The sequence below is a fragment of the Giraffa tippelskirchi genome, chromosome 8, assembly GCF_054371585.1.
Source record: "Giraffa tippelskirchi isolate mGirTip1 chromosome 8, T2T-mGirTip1v1.2.pri, whole genome shotgun sequence".
Taxonomy (NCBI): Eukaryota; Metazoa; Chordata; class Mammalia; order Artiodactyla; family Giraffidae; genus Giraffa; species Giraffa tippelskirchi.
In genome coordinates, this window is record NC_137282.1 from 28,739,540 (window position 1) to 28,759,719 (window position 20,180).

The 20,180-nt window shown below is 41.9% G+C and overlaps 1 protein-coding gene and 1 pseudogene across 5 annotated transcripts in view; both read left to right on the top strand.

The window, feature by feature from the left end:
* Positions 1 to 20,180, top strand: part of ACSL1 (acyl-CoA synthetase long chain family member 1) — a 275,902-nt gene that overhangs the window by 175,682 nt on the left and 80,040 nt on the right. For 3 of the 5 annotated variants that reach the window (XM_081521831.1, XM_081521829.1, XM_081521828.1), the window contains one exon: positions 16,864 to 16,932. Coding sequence is in view for 1 of the 5 variants with exons in the window: in XM_081521820.1 (XP_081377946.1) it covers positions 16,864 to 16,932; positions 17,774 to 17,845 (141 nt within the window). In the remaining 4 variants the exon portion in view is untranslated. Of the gene's footprint in view, positions 1 to 11,523; positions 11,686 to 16,863; positions 16,933 to 17,773; positions 17,846 to 20,180 lie in introns of all 5 variants that reach the window. The other 2 variants (XM_081521820.1, XM_081521830.1) reach the window with 2 other exon arrangements.
* On the top strand, positions 15,353 to 15,967 carry LOC145517059 (non-selective voltage-gated ion channel VDAC3 pseudogene; annotated as a pseudogene).

Here is a 20,180-nt window from a genome sequence, read left to right on the forward strand (position 1 = left end):
AACCTCAGGGCCATCGTAACTGCTGTTCCTTCTGCCTCTAATGCTCTTCCCCCAGGTATCAACATGGCCCCTTCGTACCTTTTCTATGTCTTTGTTCAACTTCACCTCCTCAGGAAGCTCTTCCCTCACTATCTAACCTAAAATCACATTACTCCTCTGCCTTGGCACTCTTCCTGTAATCTGACATATTTACGTCTATCTACGGCAACTAGAACTAAACTCTGTTACTGAGTCCAAGCTTGCTCTACTCACCGCAGGATAGGTCAATGAATCTGAGAGATGAGGTGTTGAGGCAAGGAAAAGACTTTAATCAAGGAGCCAGCAGATCTAGAAGATGGTAGGCTAGTGCCTCAAAATAACCATCTTATTGAGGGTCTGGATGCCAGGTTCTTTTATAGATTAGAGATGAGGGGAGGTGAGGAAGCAAAGTAAAAAGGCCATTAATCCTGCAAACATCCCCTAGAACGGCAAGCCTCAGTCAGGGGATGTGTTAATTTCTTCCTTCTTGCCATCCACAGGTGAACAGGGTTCTGAACAAAGGCACTTTAGTTTAACAGTCAGGCAGAGGGGCAGAATTCTCTGAGGCAGGCCATTCTGTATGATTATAATAACAAAAGCAGCAGAAAGCAAGTCAAAGAAACAGCTCCAACATGGAGTCAGAATTGGCTTCCTCCCTGCAACATGAGGATCAGAGTTATTGTCTGTTTTATTTATTACTGTGTAGCCCCTTGAACAGCACCTAGTACATGGTGGGAATTCAATAAATCTAGATGATTCAGTGACTGAATGATAGAAAGCTTGGTCAGGGAGAGTGTTGAAAGCAGATAACAAGAATAATTAATAATAATAGCAAAGCTTTGCAGTTTCAGCTAGTATCTGCTTCTTTGTTTGAGCTCCATCTGAGTTGGTTTCTCTTCCTCCTCCGCCTACTCTGCACTGCTTGCAGGATCTTAGTTCCCCGACCAGGGATTGGACTCGGCCTCCCTGCAGTGGAAGCGCGGAGTCCTAACCACTGCACAACCAGGGAAGTCCTTCCATCTGGGTTTGGAAAGACTCTTTAGGTGTCGTTACCTGTCTTCTCCCTGTTCACTCCCATTAGATGGTAGTTTCATAGTTCCGTTGACAGAGAAGAGGGATTAGATAGTGTTGTGAGTTAAACTGTGTTCCCCTCAAAAGAGATAGGATGTCCTAACCCCCAGGATCTCAGAATGTGACCTTATTTGGAAATAAGTCCTCTACAGAGGTAATCAAGTTAAAATAAGGGCATTAGGATGGATCCTATTCCAGTATGACTGATGTCTTTATAAATGTGGAAATTTGGACACGAGACAGACAGGCAGAGAGGGAAGATGACGTGAAGACACACAGGGGGAAGAGGCCTTGTGAAGATGGCAACAGACACAAGGAATTCCTGGGGCCGCTAGAAGCTGGGAGAGTGACATGGAGCAGATTCTCATCGCAGACCCCAGAGGGAAGCAATCTGCCACAGCTGATCTGTCTTGGACTCCAGCCTCCAGAATTCTGAGACAGGACATCTCCTTGGTTTGAAGCTGCCACACTGGAAGTGCTTCATTGCAGTAGCCCTGGAAAACAAGACAGATGGGATGCTTCCTCTTCATCAGACAGTCAGCCTGATTTGGGCAGAAAACCCAGGCCTCATCTCACCCTGATGCTGACAGTTGGGTGTGAAAATGAATGGGGATAATTGTGAGGGGATCGGCCTGAGGGGCAGAAGAACCTCATAAAGATGGGCTGGGGCACCACAGTCCAGGGTTTTCGTTCCCACCTTGGCCACGTCAAGTACTACAGGCAAACCACTCCACCTTCTGGGCCTCTACACCATCACCTGTCAAGTGAACTTTTGGGAATGAATTCTGTCTACAGCTCCAACCAGTTCTCCATGTTCCACTGTTCTACGGAATTCTCAGAGAAACATCAGCGGAAGCCAAGAGGAAGAGAACATTTGATGAAATAGTGACCTTGAAAACATTTTCAAAGTAACTCTTAATTTTCAGAACACAGTTGAGCAGTTTTAAAAACATTGTCCATTTCCAGTAGCTGGTTTTTCCTCAGCGTTTATTTCCAGCCTGGCCTGATGTCATTGATAAAATGAACAGGCGAGTCAGCGCCATCATGGTAACTCCTAAATTAAGCTAGCTGTACTCTCTAAGGTTCCATTTCAAAGCAGAAGTGAAAAAAAATCATGGAAAGGAAGAGGCCCAAAGGAAGATCATTTTTGGTCTGTGAGAGAATAGATTTGTACCAAGGGGCCTGAAACACTACATAATTGGCAAGCTTCTTGTCAACTCTGCTACTTTCGTCCCGGCAGAATTATATGTCCGTTGTGTATACTGCTATAAATAATTATCGGTTTTGCAAAAATTACATCCAGGCAGAAGAGCGAATGTCATGTGGATCTACATCTCGGAAATATCCAGATTCGGAAACAGGATTAACTGTCTCCGAAACCTGCCGCCGCAGCCTGTAATCACTTGAGTGTTGCAGTAACACAAGGGCAAGCTCTCCCCTCCCCTCAGAAAATGGGTGTGGGGGAGGGGGAGATTGTGCCAAGTTGGTCTGGACCAGACACAGCTGCTGTCTAGCCAGAAATAGGGACTTTTAGAGGTTATCTAGGCCACCTCCAACTCAACTCAAGCAATTAGAATCCAATGGGATGAAAAGACTTTTTCACTGACTCATTCAACATATCCTTATCCCAGGGGCTAGACCCTAGAGATACAAAACAGGCATTGTTTCTGCTTTACAAAGCTTACAACTTCACATAAAATATCTGGAAATTATAATAAGATCTGGAAAGGAAACAGAAACTAACAAGGACGTTTAACTTTGATAAGTGATCATTGAAAAGGTTGAGACCTGGCTGAAGGGGAAGAGCTGTCCAGGTCAAGATTGAGAGCAAGGCCACTGTAAGCAGAGGGAACAGTGTGTTCTAAGGTCTTGAGATGGGAAAGTTAAATGTCTGCTACTGAACTAAAAGGAAATACCGAGATAAAAATCTGCATGTTGGACAGAGAATTATGGATTTAGAAGAACTATAGAGAAAAATTTGCCAAACACCATTATTTCATGTCTTCTAAAGTTTAGACCTTCCCTAAAATCTCATGGAGGCCAGTGAAAGAGGGGAACTCAGATCCAGAACTCTGGACTATTCTGTTACCAAACTCTCGTTTACAGAGTTGAGCAACTGAGTTTGTTTCATTCTCATTCTTCCAAAATAGCAGTAGCCCAGTGTGTCATACAGCAAGTCAACTGCACATTTGAAAGTGATAGAAGAGGTCATTTTATGTGATTGCATTCACTTATCCATTCTTTCTTTTTTTTGCCACTCCACACAGCATGTGAAATCTTAGTTCCCTGACCAGGGATCGAACCCAAATCCCCTGTATTGGAAGCTCAGATTCGCAACCACTGGACCACCAGAGAAGTCCCTTTTCATCCATTCTTTCTTTCACTCACTTTCAACTGCTCAGTGATCTCCTCAGGGAAACCCATGAGCCCACAGCATAGCTATTTTTCACCATGCTGTTTTCATCTCCTATGTAGTTGTCTAGAGGTCAATGAGGAAGTCAGGATCTATCCCAAGCACCAGAGACTCCCCATCACTCACTTAGCCCACCATGTAAAAGTGCTCAATGACTATTTGCTGAAAAGCTGAATGAGTGACTGACTGGATAGATGAACCACTCTCTCTTCTGGAGATTTCACCTGTGAGAACGTAGTTCTGTATCCACTCATGCTTCTGTCTTATCTTCAAATACCGCCAATAAGGAGCCGATAGATTATTAAATGTTCATCCACCATTAAAGACCACTAAAATCCAGCAACAAAGTTTACAATGACCATGATATTCATAAATATTTTCTCAATTATATTCTTGTTGCTTCTCATAGGTAATACACGTGCCTGATTTCAAAGTCAAAGCAGTGTAACAAGGTGACTTTGTGAAGTGTCATTCCCACCTGGCCCCAGTTACCCTGTCCCCCAAACCCTATTTCCACCCTCCAGGTAGAGACTGGTTTGTCTAGGACAGTCCCAAGCTGTACCTACTCTTATCTTGGTATAAATGTTAATAGTGACCCCTTTCACTCTCAAAAATACCCCATTTAGGCAGAAAAAATAATTTGGTTACCCTAGCTATTGTTAACCACTTTCACTATTTCCTTCAAGCTTTTCTTAATACAAAATCAAACAAATAAGAAATATATGGCTTATTTAACCATTCTGCTACTGATGGGCAGTTGGCTTATTTCCTGTTGTTTGCCATTACAATCCATGTGGCAATGCCGTATCATTTACATGTGTGGAGTTGTGTCTACAGGAAAGTACTTCGAGGCAGGATTGCTGGGTCAAAAGGCACATGAATTTGTAATTTTGACAGAAATTGCCAAATTTCCCTCCATCAGGGTTGTGACCATCTGCAATCCTAAAACAAAGTATAAGAAATCCTTTACAGCCTTGCTCTCAAAGTCACAGATTATACGACTTGATCCAAAATTAGCGACTGTGACCTAGAGGGGAACACTGTTGGCTAATCTCTTCCTCAGAACCCAACTTGGCTCCCTGGACCTGCCAAAGAAATGCTCAGTTCAGTTCAGTTCAGTCGCTCAGTCGTGTCCGACTCTTCGTGATCCCAGGGACTGCAGCACTTGAGACTTTCCTGTCCTCCACCATCCCAGAGCTTGCTCAAATTCATGTCCATCGAGTCAGTGAGGCCATCCAACCATCTCAGCCTCTGTCATCCCCTTCTCCTCCTGCCTTCAATCTTTCCCAGAATCAGGTCTTTCCAATGAGTTGGCTCTTTGCATCAGGTGGCCAAAGTATTGGAGCTTCAGCATCAGTCCTTCCAATGAACATTCAGGGTTGAGTTCCTTTAGGATTGACTGGTTGGATCTCCTTGCAGTCCAAGGGATTCTCAAGAGACTTCTCCAACATCACAGTTCAAAAACATCAGTTCTTTGGTGCTCAGCCTTCTTTATGGTCCAACTCTCACAGCCACACAGGACTACTGGAAAAACCACAGCCTTGACTAGACGGACCTTTGTTGGCAAAGTAATGTCTCTGCTTTTCAATATGCTGTCTAGGTTTGTCATAGCTTTTCTTCCAAGGAGCAAGTGTCTTATAATTTCATGGCTGCAGTCACCATCTGCAGTGATTTTGGAGCCCAAGAAAATAAAATCTGTTACTGTTTCTATTGTTTCCCCATTCATTTACCAGGAAGTGATGGGACAGGATGCATGATCTTAGTTTTCTGAATGCTGAGTTTTAAGCCAGCTTTTTCACTCTCCTCTTTCACCTTCATCAAGAGGTTACTGCCAGAAGGGTGGCGTCATCTGCGTATCTTAGGTTATTGATATTTCTCCCTGCATATTTCATCTATGAGTATACTTTTGTACATAACAAGAGTCCCTCCTGCTCCCATAGAGGAGCAGCCGATAGGAGAAGGGGCTGGAGAGGCCCCGGGTGGTGGGAGGAAGTGCATTGAAGGAAGGAAGACCGAGCAGGGTGTCTGGTGGAGCTTCTCTGGGCTGGCTGTTACCCTGCCCTGAGGAGTCTGTCTGAGGTACATTCTGAGGTCCACAGGCTCTAAAAGTCAGTCCTGTCCTGTCTCCTGAAGGGGCTGTTCCTGCTGGGCGGGTAGGGGTCAGACATGAGGGCACTCACTGAGGCCACGCACTGGGCTGGGGAGAAGCCATCCTGACGTAGACACCACCGAGCATTGGTGGGTAAGCGCAGTTTTGCTATAAGCAAAGTGCTTTGTTGTGCCTTGAATATTATGCCATACCTCTCCCACACTTCAATAGGTTTGGTTTCTGTATTTCATCAGCATTTTATCTTCACTCCATTGCCTTGCATTCACTTTTCTGCAGTCCTTTATATATTATCTGAATTGGAAGTGGATTTTCTTCCCTTTTAAAGAAAAAGATGGCCCTAGGCAATATAATAATTTCTGTTCCTTTAGAGAAGACCCAAGCACTTCATTGACTGTGTGATGAATGCCATTTTCTGCTTTTGGAGCCGTGATCGACTCTCACTTGTAGTCCTCTGAAACCGCAAAGCCTTCATCCCACTGTGCTACTGACCAAAGTAGGAAAACCACAGCCTGCACCTCTCACATCAGTAACACAAGTGGCAAGAGTGAACCACAAACCCAGACTGCAGGTGCTGCAAAAGAGATCTTTTTATCAATCTCAGAGTTATAAAATTTCCTATGAAATCCTGAGAGGGGACATGTGAAGGCTAGGCTCTTGATTGACCTTTGTCCCCCAAAGCAAAGAGCTTATTGCTGTTGGAACTGCTTTTCACATCCTGCTTTCTACACGGTAGTTTTTTTTAACCCAACACATCCCCCAAAGCAAAAACCTTTCATCATTAGATAAACCCTGTTTAAAAGAGAGATATTTCTTCATCCTTAAGACACCATTCTGCAATCTTGTGAAAGGCCATGATTTTGATGCAAGATGAACACTTGGGATACAGGCTCAGGTTTCTCAGCCAAGTCGGTGCTTTGCTCTGTGAGCACTTTACTGCTTGGGGCACTTAGTAGAAGCTTGGAAGCCTGTCGGGCAAAATCAGCTGCTGTACAAGGCACCCTGGAACAAAGAAAAGGCACTTTATTCTGTTTTCCTTCTTGCATCTTTAACAGCTTGGTAAATAGCACCTTAATAAAAGTCTGAAAAATGTAAACAAAGGAATGTAAAAATAGAACAGTTAGCTACCTTTTCACCCATATAATTGACAAATATTTCAAAAAATCATAATGTCCTAAGTTAGCAATAGTGTGGAAAAGGAGGTCACTGGTAATGGGAATTTAAGCTGGAATAACTCTTCTGAAGAGTCATTTGGCAATATCTATCCAAACCCCTTTCAGACACATGTCCTTTAAACTACTAATCTCCTTCCCAAGAAAATAATCAAACTGAGTTTGACACTGTCTGCAACAGATGTTTATGATTGGAGAAAATTTAGTGTCTAAGAACGAGGATTGGGTTGAATTGTTATAAATTTGTAAAATGGAAATCTCTGAATTCCTAAAAAATTGAGGTAGAGCTGTATTTTTTTGGCATGGAAATATTCCACAGTACATTTTTTCTTTTGCATATATTTCTGGTCTGTTTTATCCCCTCTCTTTGCCATGGTGGCTGCTACCGTCAGCAATGTGTGTGTGTGTCTGTGTGTCTGTGTTAGTTGCTCAGTCGTGTCCGACTCTTTGCGGCCCCATGAACTATAGCTCGCCAGGTTCCTCTGTCCATGGGATTCTCCAGGCAAGAGTACTGGATTGGGTAGCCACTCCCTTCTCCAGGGGATCTTCCCAACCCTGGGGTTGAATCTGGGTCTCCTGCATTGCAGGCAGATTCTTTTCAGTCTGAACCACCAGAGAAGCCCACCATCAGCAATAACTAACATCAATAAACAATCAAGTACTCTTCCATTGAAATCTAAAGAGACATTAGAATTCTGGAAGAATGTGAGTATTGTTACAGTTTTATTAAAATAGTACAAGGAAACCTGCTGGTTCCTTTAATGAAATCAAGCTCAGAGGTCATCCGAGAGGTCAGACCTTCTTTTGGGAGAAAGTAGCTGAACCGTGTACTCACAAACTCTTCTCAGATAATCACCTTCCATCATCATCCTTGGAGGAGACCATAGATGGAATATTTTCTATCCCATACTTTTCTCAAACAGATCTTGATGGAAAAGTGAAATTAGTGTAGCTGGAAAATTAGAAACAAAGTGACAAAATGCTAATTTAATATTGAGGTAGGTAAAAATGAGGATGGCTTTTATTATTTAAAAGCCTTTAAATCTAAAAGGTATGTTTCTAGATATTAATTTCAAAGGGACCAAGATGGAGAGCAACCATCGAGGTGGGTGGAGAAAAAGTTAACAACAATTAGAAATTTGGTCTGAATTCTCCCCAAACAATGCAAAGTTTATTTATAAAGTTACAGATTTATTCATTAAACATTTATCAAGTGCCTATTGTGTGGAAGCTCAGATATACAAAGATGAGCAGGTTGTCTCTTCTCCTCAAATAGCTCCCAGTCAGGCTGCCCTGGATTTGCTTGGGAATTAGATTATGTTCTAGTTCTGTTCTATATGGGCAAGCCCCGTTCTGCATAACCACAGGACCCCTTACTGTCCTGTGCTCCAGGACCCCTGCCATTCATTTTTTCACATAGTTAAATAACTAACTGGTTGTTTCAGTGTCACTCATACCTCCATACTTTGGGGTGTCCTGGGGCTCAGTCTTGGTCCCTCTTCTTTGTATACATTCTTTCCCTAGGTGATCTCGTCTAGTCTCACAGCTTTAAGTGGGTAAAAAATCCGCCTGCAATGCAGGAGACACAGGAGATGCAGGTTTGATCCTTGGGTCAGGAAGATCCCGTGGAGGAGGAAATGACAACCGACTCCAGTATCCTTGCCTGGGAAATCCCATGGACAGAGGAGCTCAGTGGGCTACCGTCCATGGGGTCACAAAGAATCGGACATAACTGAGCATGGGCACAGACAGATATGGTGACTGCAAACTGTCTCTTCAGCCCCTGCCTTTCCTGAGTTCCACAGTCAGATCTGCAGTAGCCTATATGGCATTACCCTTGGACATCTAACACACGTCTCAGATCTCTCTGGGACAGCGGCTCAGATCCTGTGCTCCTGTTGATCAGTCCAGCTGTAAGCAGGTGCTAAACTCTGCTGATGCTTTTGCTCCTCACAAAAGGAGAAAGGATGAGGGACCCATCTCTCTCTATTGTTCGCTTGCTTCTTTCCTCAGTTACTTCTGCTCCTTGATCCCTTGACTCTGAGTTTGGAATTCTGCCAGGAGCTCTCCTGACCCCAAAGCTACCTTCTGCTTGTGTTCTGGATTAGGGTTTCCTCGGTTAATATGATCCCATCTGCTTTTTATCATTCATGAATTTCTCAAAGTTTTAAGCTTTCTGGTTGTGCTTATTTTATGTGTCTTTTTAATTCATTCTTTTAATGTTTTAAGGTTTTTTTTTTTCTGGGTGATTCGCATGAGGGTAGAAACGTACACTCAGTTTTCCATCTCAATCCAATCAGTATCTGTTCTCTTTCTTGTAGATTCAGTGTTGTACTGAAGATAAGTCAATTTCATATAAGTCAGTTATTTTTTTAAATTATTGTCCTGTGCTCCAGGACTAAAATACCTTCAGGGGCTATGGAGGTGTGTGTGGCACTACTTTACGCAAACACTAAGTGATACTCAGATGTTTGCTGATGACGTGGAAAGCAATCAGAGGTCTGGTGGATATTGTTTGCTTCAGCTATGAATTCTCACTTCCTTCTCTGTCTCTCTTTTGTAACCAGTGGTCTTGTGTTTCATATAGTTGCCTCTCCTTCAAACAAAAAAATATGCATGTGCTTTATAGAAGCTTTTGCTTCTCAACACTGCCACCCCAGGGGGAAGATTTTTGTTTTTGTAATTACATTATATAAGAGAAAGTTCCCCAGATTATTCCTTTATAAATATGTGATATTCTACTATAATTATAATTTTTTAAGCCTTGAAACAAAGTAAAATTGAGTTTAAGCTGAGAGCCTTGTTTGAAGACAGCCTGTATAATTTACTTCTCAAATTGTTCTGTTATCTTCAGAGTATGGGAAGAAAGAAAAATTATGTTAATATCCTCTGATCTTAAAATGTAATATCCTCTACTTGGTAGTTAGGCAAGAAGGTTGTGATGGTTAATTTCATATGTCAGCTTGACTGGGCCATGATGCACAAATATTTGGCAGACATTAGTCTGCATGTTTCCGTGAAGATGTTTTTTGATGAGATTTACATCTAAACTGGTGGACTTTGTGTAAAGCAGACATCTCTCCATAAGGTGGGTAGGTCTTATCCAACCAGTTAAAGGTCTTAATAGAACAAATACTAATCTCCCTCAAGTAGGAAAGAATTCTGCTAGCAGATGGCCTTTTGACTTGAACTGCAGTATCAGCTCTTCCTGGGTCTCCAAGTTGCTGACCCATCCTGCAGAGTTTGGACTTGCCAGCCTACATAATAGTGTTAACTGATTCCTTAAAGTAAATCTCTTTATACATATATACATGTATATGTATTTATATCTTTATACATGTAAATCTCACACACACACACACACACACACGCACACACACACTTGAACCCCCTAAATTGACTTGAAGCCTTTGTATATCCTCTCACTGGGGGGCAGATGGTACAGAAATCAGAGTGAATACTACATATATTCATGAATCTCCTTTGAGACTAGGGGTCAAAATTCCTTCTCCAGAGACCTTTTGGGATCCACTTGCTTATTACTGCCTTTGTATACCCTCCTGGACTATGAACTCTATTTGTCTACTAAAAACCATGATGGCAACCTTGCTTCTAATCCACTGAGCATTTTCTGCATGTTGGATTCAGCTCAGTTACCAGAATCACTATACATACCTTCATTCCTTCATCCTTACCTAGAATTTGCACTGCTTCTATCTCCCAGTCTTCCTGGACTTCCCAGTCACTGGATTATGCCTTTGTGTTCAGATAAATAACATTTGCTCCTCTCATCATCAACCAGACTCTGGGTCCCAGCCAGGCCAGGTGTTCTTCCCTGCTTCCCAGACGGTAACCATACTGAGCACCACAGACCTTAGACTCTCTTTTCCTGATTGTCATGACAAGCTTACAAATTTATATTTATGTGTCCTTTGTTATAATTTCTAATTTAGTTCATGTATTTTAATGTTAGAGTCTATGCTTTAAAGTTCACCTTGATAAGAAGGTCAAAATTTTACAAATAGGAAAAGAAAACCATTTTTCAAAAATTCAATGCTAAGTATATCATCACAAACTAATGTTAAACTTGGAAAATTGAGACCTGAGAATTCTGATTAAAAACCTGATTGAGCAGTTCTAAGCCCTTTAACAATACAGAACTAGATGTGCAGATTCTACTTGAATCAGTCCAGTCAAGTCAGGGGGTACAAATCACAGCAGTTATTTTAACACATAAGTTAATATAAAGTATTATTAACTAGGTTGGAGAAGGCAATGGCACCCTACCTCAGTACTCTTGCCTGGAAAATCCCATGGACGGAGGAGACTGGTGGGCTGCAGTCCATGGGGTCGCGAAGAGTCGAACATGACTGAGCAACTTCACTATCACTTTTCACTTTCATGCATTGGAGAAGGAAATGGCAACCCACTCCAGTATTCTTGCCTGGAGAATCCCAGGGACGGGGGAGCCTGATGGGCTGCCGTCTTTGGGGTCGCACAGAGTCGGACACAACTGAAGCGACTTAGCAGCAGCAGCATTAACTAGGTAACTACAGTAGCTTCCTATTGCTACTGTAACAAATTACCACAAATTGACTGGCTTAGGACAACAGATTTATTACCTTATAGTTTTGGAGGTCAGAAGTCCAAAATCAGTTTCACTGGACTAAAATCAAGGTATCAGCAGAATTCTGTTTCTTCTGGAGGCTCCAGGGGACAATGTGTTTCTTTGTCTTTTCCAGGTTTGAGAGATCACCTGCATTTCTTGTCTCACTGGCCTCACATCAGTCCAACCTTCCTTTGTCATGACTCCTTCTCTGACTCTGACCTTCCTGCCTCTTTCTCGGATCAACCTTTGCGCTTACATTACAGATGACAGTCCAGGATAATCTTCTCATCTCAAGGTCCTTAAATTAACTATAAAGTTCCTTTTGTTGTGTAAGGTAACATATTCACAGCTGTTGGGGACTAGGATGTGAATATCTTTGGGGGATCATTATTTTACCCATCAAAGTAACCAACAAGGCAAAAATAGAAGAATAAGGTTTCACACTCCCTAGACTGAATCAGCAAGTGCAGGAAGCAGCAATTCCCCTAGGGCTCCAATGAAGGGACGATTTTGGAATGTTTAAAACTTAGATGCTTAGAAAAGGGGCCCACAGAGCAGACATCTGGGCTCTGAGGCGAGATACCTGGCGCCTAGTACTGGTGTGCCTGAAGGGGACCATGAGGCAGGTTCTCAAAATGTTAGGAGAGCTCCAAACTGTTGCATCCGAACAAAACACAGCTGCAGTGGAGAAGCAAAGCTTCTGATGCAGACCAGAACCGGAAGCAAACAGGAAGCCCACTGGAAGCCCCCAGAAGGAGTAGATCTTTTTCCTTCTTCCCTCCCAGCTAGCTTCCTCTAGGGCTCCTTACTGGCACCAAGAGGGAGCCAGCTGGGAAAAGAAAAATGTGTATGGAGTCCCAGCCCCACTACTACAAGACCAAATACAGGAAGTAAGCTGGAACTTGAGAGACAATAGCTTTACAACTGGCGGAGGACTCAACTTGATGAAAAGCAAAGAGCCTAAATCAACCGTTTATATTACTTATCCTGGAATCATGACTTTACCCCTCAGTTCATTGGTTTTCTTTGATATGTTACAGCTTCAGATGACCTTGAGACATATGTAAGGAGACTAGTGTTTTTAGATATACTTGAGATAATGCAAAGATTTCCAAAATTTTTAGAAAGAGTACACTCTTGGGTTGTTTGGTTTTACAGCATCCCATGGGATCTCCATTAATCCCTTCTGGTATATATTTAGTTGTTAATTAAACAAATTACAACTGGTAATTCATTTGGCGATTTCAAACCATTCTTCAAGCCAACTCAAGATACCTCAAAACAAGGAGAGGGTTTCTGGATCAAAGCAGTGGATGATCCAGTGGATCATCAAACCATATCATCATAATTCATGAAAAGAAACCCATAAAGGAGACACTGAGTCAGAAAGTGAGATTAAGAAAAATATATTGTATTTTGAGAGTGAAGTCTGTGCATTTTCACTTACATTTTGGCTTCATATTTTAATGGCTTGTATGAACATCGAAGAGCCTCTTGATGAAAGTGAAAGAGGAGAGTGAAAAAGTTGGCTTAAAACTCAACATTCAGAAAACTAAGATCATGGCATCTGGTCCCATCACTTCATGGCAAATAGGGGAAACAATGGAAACAGTGATAGACTTTATTTTCTTGGGCTCCAAAATCACTGCAGATGGTGACTGCAGCCATGAAATTAAAAGACACTTGTCCTTGGAAGAAAAGCTATGACAAACCTAGACAGCATATTAAAAAACAGAGATATTACTTTGCCAACAAAGGTCTGTCTAGTCAAGGCTATGGTTTTTCCAGTAGTCATGTATGGATGTGAGAGTTGGACTATAAAGAAAGCTGAGGGCTGAAGAATTGATGCTTTTGAACTATGGTGTTGGAGAAGACTCTTCAGAGTCCCTTGGACTGCAAGGAGATCCAACCAGTCCATCCTAAAGGAAATCAGTCCTGAATATTCATTGGAAGGACTGATGCTGAAGCTGAAACTCCAATAATTTGGCCACCTGATGTGAAGAGCTGACTCATTGGAAAAGACCCTAATGCTGGGAAAGATTGAAGGCAGGAGGAGAAGGGAAAGACAGAGGATGAGATGGTTGGATGGAATCCCTGACTCAATGGACATGTGTTTGAGTAAGCTCCGGGAGTTGGTGATGGACAGGGAAGCCTGGTGTGCTGCAGTCCATGGGGTTGCAAAGAGTCAGATACGATTGAGTGACTGAACTGATGAACAGTCTTTCTAAACCTGGTTTTCAGTTTTCATATACCAGATTTTTGTTCTACAGTACTATGTACATAAAAACTTTGCATGCATTTAGTAACTTAGCCTTAAAATGCATGAGGCAAAAATTAACCTAAGCTGGAAGAAATAGATAAATTTACAGCCATAGTGTAAAATTTTAACATACATTTCTCATTAAGGAGAAGAAAAATATAGATTTGAACTTTAAATTAACAAATCTGACCTAACTGATATGCAAAGGCTATTTCCTCTAACACTACAAATTTAATTTTTTGAAGTATACTTGAAATATTTATAAAAATTATCAGATGTTGGGTTTTAATAAAAATCTCAACCCATATCAAAGGACTGAAATTACATAAAGTTTCCTGTCTGAAAGAAGTGGAATTACATTAGAAATAAATGCTAAAAAAAGTATTTGTAGATCCCTTCATGCATAAAAATTAAGAATTATCCTTTAAATAACATTTTCCATCTTGTTTTCTGAGGCCAGTGTTATATCGATACCAAAACCTGTCAAGAACATTATAAGAAAGGAAAATTACAGGGAATACAGCATAATGTTTTATAAAATTATAAAAAAATTAAATCAACTATTAGCAAAACAAATTTCCCTGGTGGCTCAGATGGTAAAGTGTCTGCCTACAATGCGGGAGACCCGGGTTTGATCCCTGGGTTGGGAAGATCCTCTGGAGAAGGAAATTGCAACCCACTCCAATACTGTTGCCTGGAAAATCCCACGGATGGAGGAGCCTGGTAGTCTACAGTCCATGGGGTCGCAAAGAGTCAGACATGCCTGAGCATCTTCACTTCACTTCACTTCAATGTCTAGTGAATGCAATATGACTATATTGGACTATTTCAAGAATGCAAGAATGGTTTAACATTAGAATGCCCCAGCAGAATAGAGACAGGCCCTCTGGTTGGAAGTATGTATAACACACTGATTTACTGTGACCCAGGAAAAGCTGCCAAGGATGGATGTCTTCATCAGAGGATATGGGTTTGATATAGTCGAATAGATCTGAGAGACAAGTTTTGTAATGGAGGGGACTTTTCTACTTCTGGTCATGCTTACACTGATGCAGGAAAAGCATCAGGAAAGCTAGAAACCAAATATAAGATCAACAACGATGGGCTTGTGTATGTGTGTATGCTCAGTCGTGTCTGACCCTTGGCCATCTCGTGTACAATAGCCCACCATGCTCCTTTGTCCATGGGATTTTCCCAACAAGAATTCTGGAGTGGGGCTTCCCTAGTGGTTAAGTGGTAAAGAATCCACCTGCCAATGCAGGAGACATGGATTCAATCCCTGATCTGGGAAGATCCCACATGTTGAGGAGCATCTGTGCTCTAGAACCCAGGAGCCATAACTATTGAGCCCACATGCTGCAGCTACTGAAATCCAAGCACCCTAGGACCCATACTCTGCAGTAAGAGAAGCCACCACAATGAGAAACCCACACGCCACGGCTAGAGCAAAGGCCCACACAGCAGTGAAGACCCAGACAGCCTAAATAGGTAAATAAATAAAATTATTTTTTAAATATTTGTTAAGAATACTGGAGTGGGTTGCCATTTCCTTCACCAGGGGATCTTCCCAACCCAGGGGTTGAACTGTCATCTCCTGTGTTTCCTGTGTCTCCTGCATTTTTAGGCACATTCTTTACCACTGAGCTACCTGGAAAGCCTACCTATGGGCTTACTTATACTCTAAAATGAAAAACTTCTTGGAACAGAAACTTCTTTATAGAATAAGTTGACTAAAGGGTTGAAACTGACTCTTGATACTATACTGATATTGAACATAGGAAAGAAGAGTGAGAATTTGAAGGTCTCCTATAAATGGGATTGTTCTAGTTTTGGCAGTAATGTTGATACAGATTTTTCTGAACTGTTTGTAACTTGGCTGTGTTAGTCTTTGAGGGCCAGCTTACTGACCATTAGATGAATTTCAACACAGTTTTGTCCAAACTGTTGCAGAATAATTTTGCCCTGGATTACAGGCTTCCAACTCCACACTTACATGAACCACGGCATTGAATTTGGAGGTTCTATCCCCTGGAAGGTTAGAGGAAGATTGACATGTCACCGAACGTCGCTTGGATGACTGGTGGTTAACAATACCCATTTTGACTGATAAATACAAAGTGATAAATACACTTTATCATCACTAATAAATACAAAGTGACTTACAGAAGTTTTTTTTTTATCTGCTAAAGTAAGTTTTGCCAGGCTGATTGGACTGGGTCATACTCAGACACTTTGCCCAGGAGTCAAATTGACCCTATCTGCTTGAATTGATGGGAGTAACTTCAATGTAGGAAGTCACATTTGGGATGGGATTTAAATGAAGAAGCTTAACGTGATTTTGAGTAATGTACCAGCTTTGTCCCTGGAAGTTAAGAGAAATGAACCCCACTGTGTCTTGGCCTTAAGATTCTTCTATGAGCTTTGAAAAGTGTAAACTTTTTATTCTTCCAAAGAATTGTAATCTTGCCCATACCAAAGTGTAGAGATCATAAGTCCATCCTAAGGGAGGCGCTTGAAGGCGTACCTAGAAGCCGTCATACTGGTGCCACATTTTAGTTCTGAAGTGTTATTTTAAGTGTGTTCCTCAGCAGCAGTGTAGTGTCAGTGGTCCTCCAGTTTGTACATCACATGCTGCCTGTCACACACTTCTTCGTGACCTTTTAATACATTGGTCTCTGTGCTGTAGTGGAATCTTTGGTTTTGCATCAGAGGGAAATAAGTAAATCCATCACATTTGCAACCAAAAAATAGAAAGGATGGTTTAACACCTGAAAAAATGTATAAAACAGGTAACTGATGAGAACTACTGTATAACACAGTGATCTCTACTCAGTGCTCTGTGGTGACCTGAATGGGAGGGAAATCCAAAAAAGAGGGGATATATGTATACATACAGCTGATTCACTTTGTTGTACAGTAGAAACTAACACAACATTGTAAAGCAACTATATTCCAATACAATTTTTTTCTAAAAAACAAATGTTAGTGACTTTGAATCACTGAGATGGATTATCAGGCAATTGTTTCTGATAATAATTAGAAATTATTATCAGAATGATTTAGTTATTCTGATTAACTATAGAGAGAAAATTAACTGTGGAGAGAAAATCTTTTCTTCCTAAGCAGAGTTTTCTTTTCTTTTTTAAGATTTTGTGTGTGGACCATTTTATTGAGTTTGTTTCAACATTGCTTCTGTTTTATGTTTCCATTCAGTTGGCTGTGGCGCCTGGAGGATCTTAGCTTCCCAACCAAAGATTAAACCCACACCCCCTGCATTGGAAGGTAAAGTCTTAACCACTGGACCGTCCTCTCTCTGCTTCCAAATAATTGACCCTAAGTTTGTTCTTTCTCATCTGATATGGCTGGGATTAGGGGAAGGAGCTTGACCTGAATGAGTGGAATTTATTTGACTTTCTTGAGGATAATATCAAGAACCTCCCCACTCTTGCCTCCACCACCTTCTGCAATTCTTCTGTAACCTTTGGCCTAGGGATCTATTTTAGGCAGCAGTTTCCACACTGTCAGAAATCTCTCTTGTCATTGTACTAGATTTTGGAGATGTATGAACATCTGGTTTTTAGGCTGTGAATTCCCTAAATGCTGATATCATGTTTAATTCTAGCTATTCAGTGAATGTTTAATTTATAAGTCTGTGATACATGAATAAAACCCGCTTTGATGGCTTCATTTTCATCTTATTCTCAAGACAAATTTTGCTCTCTATATTTTCCAAAAAAAACCTGATTTTTTTTCCTTCTCCATTTTGATTCTTTTCATATTTCTTTCCCTAAATCTATAGTTATCAGTTGTTACCATTGAAAATTCCTTTTCTACTCTTTGTTCCTATTTGCTCATGTTCTAGCCGCCTTGTCTAGGAAAGACTAGTGGTTTGATGGTTAAAAAGCACAGGCTGTCTGAGTTCAAATTCTTTTTTTTTTTTTTTTTTTTTTGCTGTTTTTTAAAATTAATGTAAATTAATTTATTTCTTTTTAATTGGAAGATTACTGATTCACAATATTGAGTTGGTTTCAGCCATACATCAACATGAATTGGCCACAGGTAGACATATGTCCCTTCCCTCTTGAACCTCCTTCCCATCTCCCACCCCATCCCACCCCTGTAGGTTGTCACAGAGCCCTGGATCTGAGCTCCCTGCGTCATACAGCAAATTCCCACTGGCCATCTGTTTCATATGGTAATGTATATTCTTTTTTTAAATTAATTTATTTTAATTGGAGGCTAATTGCTTTACAGTGTCTTCCCTGGTGGCTCAGACGGCAAAGCATCTACCTACAATGTGGGAGACCAGGGTTCAGTCCCTGGGTCGGGAAGATGTCCTGGAGAAGGAAATGGCACCCCACTCCAGTATTCTTGCCTGGAAAATCCCATGGATGGAGGAGCCTGGTAGCTACAGTCCGTGGGGTCACAAAGAGTCGGACATGACTGAGGGATTTCACTTTCACTTTCTTTACTTTATAATATTGTAGTGGTTTTTGCTGTATCTCTCAATTCATCCCACCCTCCCCTTTCCCAGCTGTGTCCACAGAATTCTGATCCCACCACTGGTTTGTAACTTCTGTGGGCCTCAATGACTTCATCTATAAACTGTGGCTGCTTAGAGAAACTATGCTATAGAGGCGTTGGGGGAGGGGTCGGGAATACAAAGCAGTTGGTGTGGAATCTGGCAACTGAAGGAGGAGGATTCAAGGACTGTTCACTGGTAGTGGTGTTGCCTGAATGGGTATAGGGAGTAATGCTATTTAGGTAGACAGTCCTTCCTTCATGGCCTTTGTCCAACTCTGGACTTGATCCTATGAGGAAAGAGTGGATCACTGGCCAGTGAGGAAAAATCTGGAAGAATGGGTTGGGGGCCCCAGGGAAGAGGTGACTGAGAAGGGCGTCAGCTGCCATTTGCCCAGCACCTTCTAGTTCTGGGAGAACCTCCTGTGCCCAGACCCTTGATGCCCCAGCATCTCCACCATCTGCACAAACTCATGAGATTCGGTGCCTCTGCTTATCAGCTGTATTAATTCCTCCCTTAAAAGGAAGAAGCCCTGGAAGAAGCCAGGGGCATACAACCAGTGAGTGACAAAGCTGAGCTGATGTTCCATGTCTTCAGGGGACCAACCTAGGACCTTTGGGAGACCCAGGCCGCTGGGTCTGTTATTCATGTTCTCCTGATCCACCATATTTCCACATAATCTACCCTGCTTCCAGGAGTCTTGCTTCCTAATCTTCCCCCAGTGACATCTTCTCATCCCCACCAGCCCCAGAGTCAGTCCTGGTCACCACAGATGCAAAACATGAGTCTCTCCACCCCTCCTCACATACCTAGGGGGCTTGAGGGTAAGTCACTAGTCCAGACTGGGTCTCGCAGCCTGGCTACAACTTCTTGGCTCAAGTGACTCCCAGAAGGACCTTATGTAAGACCTGGCAGCTTCCAGAAGCATCCAGAGTGCTCACCTAGTCCGAAGCCTTCTCTCTCTGCACCGTCTCTAGCTAAACACTCCCTCCTTGTGTCTGATCTGTTGCCCTGTCTAGTCTCTAGGCTGTGGGGAGGCCAGCCTTATTCAGAATTCCAGTTCAGTTGTCAGGGACCTTGGCACCCAGCCCGGCCCCATCTCTGGATTTGAACTGACCCATAGTGTCATTTCTGGCCACAAACAGATGTCAGGGAACAGTGCTTCATCCTCTTGGCTCCTGAGCACATGAAGGCTGCCTGTGACCCCCAGTCCCAGGGCTTGCCCACCTGATTATAGATGCTTTCTTTACCCCTGATTCAGAAACTAGGACCCCTCATTCCTCTGTTCTTACTTCATACCACCCATTCTGTCAAAGCTCTCATGATATTTTACATCCAAGTAGCCTCAATTTCAACACAACCATAGAATTGCTAATACCGCTTCATGGAGTATAGTTAGACTGTGACATTGAACAAACGCTTTTACTGCTTCAAGACTTTACTTTCTTTTAGTTTTTTAATGGGCATTAAGTTAGATGGCACCTTTCTAATATAAAATTCCTTGTATTTGGAGCTGAAACATCTTTTCTGTTACCTGAGGACTCTGAGAGAGAAAACATGGTTATTGGTCTGATGACTTTAAGTAAGTCCATCTGCCTTCCAGGAGGAGATTCTGCAATTTTCTCTGCCATAGACAAAGAGCTCTAGCTTTATTTCTAACTAATATCCTGAATGCTATTGCTTAAAAATGACCTTTTCTCTTTACATAACCAACATCATATTGGTCATTTTTTTTTAACTTTCAAATCTACCTTTGACATTTCTGTAAAATATTCTCAACTTTCTACATTAAGCTACTTGCATAAAAACAGTAGTATCAGTTCATAGCATTGGAAGGCTTAAATGAGGTGATGTATTTAAACCTTCTACTAAAGTACTTGACAAAGCAGTAAGTGTTTAGTAGTATATGGTACTATTCCCATTGCTACTCAAACAGTGTTTAAGGCAGATAATGAAGGGAAAAACAGCTACTGATCTATTCCCTGGAGAGATGTAATGAGACAGCTTG